This window comes from Tenrec ecaudatus, chromosome 4, assembly GCF_050624435.1.
Source record: "Tenrec ecaudatus isolate mTenEca1 chromosome 4, mTenEca1.hap1, whole genome shotgun sequence".
NCBI lineage: Eukaryota > Metazoa > Chordata > Mammalia > Afrosoricida > Tenrecidae > Tenrec > Tenrec ecaudatus.
In genome coordinates, this window is record NC_134533.1 from 201,231,868 (window position 1) to 201,236,279 (window position 4,412).

A 4,412-nucleotide genomic window follows, 5' to 3' on the forward strand; every position below is an offset into this window, starting at 1 on the left:
GGGGGCAAACCTGTACCCACTCACTGAAAACACTGTGTGCTCACTCCGGCGGCTCGGGAGGGTCCTCGGGTAAGTGGCGGACAGTGCCTGGCGCGGTGGTGGCGGTGGCTCCCACACGTGCGTGTCTGACCTTCTAGGACACGCCTGCACGGTACGCGGGGGCTTCATGAAGTCTGTGCAAGACATCAGCTCACATGCAACTTTCAGACTCTCCGGGGTCCAAGAGCTCCGTGTCCTTGCCAGCTGCTTCGCGTCCCTATCCTCCTCTGAGCAATTCTGACTTGGCCACAGCTCTGTTGGGCTGTTCATTTGCGAGCATGAGCACCTGAATCCCCACAGGGGCCGGGTCCCGCAAGCCCACGCCACTCTGAAGAGCCTTCATTTCTTTCTTCTTTTTTCCCTAACAGTTTAATTGACGTGTAATTTATTCAGCGTCCGATTCAATCGCTCCATCAAATGGAAAAGAACGGTGCCATTGTCCCCACAATCCATTTTAGCACAGTTGCTTCTTTCTTATCCTCACGGGTATGAACTCTCCTTGCTTCTCCACAGCTTCCCCTGAAAGGAGTCTCCCAGGTACTGTCTTCATAGGTGTACAGCGGTCTTGATTTCTGAGCTCACAGACCTCCCCACTCACTGGATCTCTGATGATGTAAAATATCCTCCTCTCGTGCGGGATTTGCTTCGAACAGCAAGAGAACGTGACAGGAGCGGAGCCGCATGCCTTCTGGGTCCAGGTCATGGAAACGATTGGAACGTCTTTCTAAGTCTCTATTTTGGGTTGCTGACTCAGGGGAACATCAGTCGCTATGTCATAACTTAACAAGCTCGGGGAGGAGCCCGCATGGGGAGGAAGGGAAACTCTTGCCAAAGTCAGCACCAGCTTGCCAGGCCTCGGCGTGAATCACCTTCGAAGGGGATCCCCCGGCGTTGGTCAAGTCTTCCGTTGATGGCAGTCCCAGCCAACACGTTTGTCTGGATTCTCCAGACGCCAAGACAGACCCCGCCCGTCCACGCCATTCCCGATGTCCAGATCCACAGAAACCGTGAGAGGTAGCACAGGTTTACTGCTGTTTGGCAGCCACGAAGGTTTGAGGGGTGTGACCACCGAGGTGCTGTGGGTGACATGTTGGGCTGCTGCTCACAAGGTCAGCGGTTCGAAACCACCAACTGTCTCAGATGATGACGCTCTCTACTCTCATAAAGACTTACAGTCTGAGAAATCTACCCTGTCCGATAGGGTCATTCCGAGTTGGAATTGACTCCGTGGCAGTTGCGTTTGGTTTTGGGGACGTGTTGAGGCAACTTCTTGTGCAGCAATGGCTAACTGAGACATGAACTTGCCCTGTCCTCGGACTGAACCTCCACTTGCTCCCCACTCACTGCAGTCAAAGGGAAGCAGTTACTGTTCCCTTAGAGCAGTGGTTCTCAACCTTCCTCGTGCCGCGACCCTTTCATACAGTTCCTCAGGTTGTGGTGAGTGAGCCCCACCCCCCTCAACCATAAAATTATTTTTGTTGTTACTTCATCAGTGTCATTTTGCTACTGTTAGGAATCGGGCGACCCCTGTGAAAGGGTCATTTGACTCCCAAAGGGATGTGACCCGCAGGTTGAGAGCCGCTGACTTAGTAGGTTCTGTGGGCCAGGCTAGGCCAGATGCTGGGAATATGGCACTAGGCTAGGCCAGCGGGCTCTGTCTTCCTGCGTTCACGGGGCCCCTGGCTCCTCGGGTTTGCAGCTCCTGCTTTAGCTCCCAGTACTGCTAGGAATGCAGGTCTAATGGCGCTGTGCTGAGAAACAGAGGAAGAGACGGGTGGCCACGAGAGGGGAAGCTTTACTTGGGCTGATCAAACAAGGAGCCAGGCGGGACCAGAGGCGGCGTCTCTGCAGCAGGTGCTCAGGGCTGCGCACTGCAGGAAGCTGATTTTCAGTCCCTTTCTGTGTTGTCCTGTCCTGGCAGTCACTGATGACTCTGGGCAGCAGAGGCTCTGGGTTCAAATCCATTCCCTGTCACCCGCCCCTTGGCTCCTCCCACCACAGCCACTCCAATGGCCCCATTCTTACCAGGGAGGACAAAATAATACATGAAGACCCAGAATGTCAGGTTCATCAACATCACCTCCCATTGTTTGTCTGCCAGGACAACGTGCTTGGTATTGGGTTGGGGAAAAACCAGCAGCCTCCAGGTTAATGTCCCCAAGGTTCTTCAGTGCCTGAACATCCTTGCACTAAGTGACAATGGGCACAGGAAGGGCTCCCCAAGGCAGGGAGATCTCAAGATGTTCTGTTCTAGAGACAAGCTGGGCAGAACCACCGGGTGGCTCCAGGAATTCAGTGGTATGTGAAGGCTCCCTGTAGGAGCTTATATCCGAGGGAGCTTCCCCCTATGCCCAGCCTAACAGAGTGTCTAGACCCACGTCTGGCAGGGCACTAAGTGGATCCATGACACTTTCCAGGTCATACCAATCCCAGGAGCCAGCATTCTTCTGAAGGAGGTTTTGGGGGGTCAGTGGCTACACACCCAGTTGCTAACCAAGGGGTCAGTGATTCGTACCCACCAGATGGCTGAGCCTCGGGAGAAAGACATGGCGGTCTGCTTCTGCAAAGATTGTCGCCTTGGAAACCCCATGGGACGGTTCCACCGTGTCCTGGAGTAAGCCATCCTGAGTCGCGGCTGCTCTCCAAGGAGCTGAGTTTTATAAGTAAATCACCAGACTTTTCTCTTTCTTTCTTTCTTTTTTGGATTTTTGTTTTTTGCCCACCTCAGGTTTCTTGGTACAGATAGCTCAGGAGGACACCAGCTCCACGCAGATGGCAGCCCAGGGCTCACACCTGTCCCTCTCATCCTCAGACAGAGAAGTCTACTTTGACTCCCTCAATGCAAGACCATTTCATTCTATTAATCTGGCATTCTATGATGCTCACTTTCCCGACATGATCGCTGAAGACAAAGTGGGCACATAAGCAAGTGTGGTGAAGAAAGCTGATGGTTCCTGGCTACCAAGAGATATAGCCTTTGGGGTCTTAAAGGCTTGAAGATAAAGTAGCCATCTAGCTGAGAAGCAACAAAGCCCACATAAAAGAATCATGCCAGCCTGTGTGATCACGAGGTGTCGAAGGGATCAGGTATCAGGCATCAAAGTACAAAAAATCAAATCATTGTTAATGAGGGGGAGTGCAGAGTGGGGAACCCAAAGCTCATCTGTAGGCAACTGGACATCCCCTTACCGAAGGGTTGTGGGGAGACTAGCCAGTCAGGGTGCAGTGTAGCAACAATGAAACATACAACTTTCCTCTAGTTCCTAAGTACTTCTTCCTGCGCCCCCCACTATCATGATCCCAATTCTACCTTACACATCTGGCTAGATGAGAGCATGTACACAGGTACAGATAAGAGCTGGAAAAACAGGGAATTCAGGACAGATAAACCCCTCAGGACCAATAAGGAGATTAGTGATACCAGGAGGGTAAGGAGAAGGTGGGGGATGAAGGGGGAAGCAATCACAATGATCTACATATAACCTTCCTCCCTGGGGGACAGACAGTGTAAGACATGAAAAAACAAATTTATGAATTATCAAGGGTTTGGGAGGGAGGGATGGGGAAAATGAGGAGCTGATACCAGGGGCTCAAGTAGAAAGCAAATGTTTTGAGAATAATGAGGGCAACAAATGTACAAATGTACTACACACAATGGGTGTATGTATGGATTGTGATAAGAGTTGTATGAACCCCTCCTAAAATGATTTTTTTTTAAGTTTTAAAAAAGTCTAATTTGTGGAACCCTGGGCACCTATGGGAGCTTAAACTGGAGTCAAGGCCTTGGCTGGAGCATCAGCCTTGCCTTGGGTCTTGGCCTTGGGCCGGCAGAGCCTCAGACTCTTGGCAGTGTGTGCCCAAGTCCGCTTGCCAAGCTTGGGGTAGGCACTGTAAGCCACTCGGTCGAGCTTGCAGTTGATGCCCATTGGGCTCTTAGCCTTGACCTCCTTGGGCGTTACAAGAGCATTGATCGCCCCAGTATGAGCATCCACGGCCTGGGTGTTGTAGGCCTGCGTTTTCTTCAGGCCCTTCCTGTTGTACTTGTGTCTCAAGAACTTGGGGCCCACCCCTTGAAAAGATCCCCGTTGTTGTGATCGGGGTTTCTTGATGCCTTTTGGGGGAGATTGGTTGTGCATGGTTGTGGCCACAGGAGCCCAGAAACCAGACTTCTCTTTGGAGGTGTCTCTGGTAGATGTAGTCCTCTGGAGAAAAAGACATTGTGCTTGGTAAAGCCGAAAGTCAGCAAAAAACAAAAAAAAGAGAGAGAGCAAGCGAGGAAGACCATGGATGGGCACCATGGCTGCAACAATGGGCTCGGCCACAATGGTGAGGCTGGTGCAGGGCCAGGTGGCGTTTCATTCTATTGTACAGAG

The 4,412-nt window shown here is 51.8% G+C and overlaps 1 protein-coding gene across 1 annotated transcript; it reads right to left on the minus strand.

Annotated features, from left to right (window-relative positions):
- Nucleotides 1-3,803: 3,803 nt before the first annotated feature.
- Nucleotides 3,804-4,175, minus strand: LOC142446167 (large ribosomal subunit protein eL29-like). Its single transcript, XM_075547908.1, has one exon. The coding sequence runs from the start codon at nucleotides 4,173-4,175 to the stop codon at nucleotides 3,804-3,806; it is 372 nt and encodes a 123-aa protein (XP_075404023.1).
- Nucleotides 4,176-4,412: the final 237 nt, after the last annotated feature.

Bases quoted from the DNA above. Each gene is read 5' to 3' on its own strand.
- LOC142446167 (XM_075547908.1), bottom strand. From the start codon at position 4,175: ATGCACAACCAATCTCCCCCAAAAGGCATCAAGAAACCCCGATCACAA.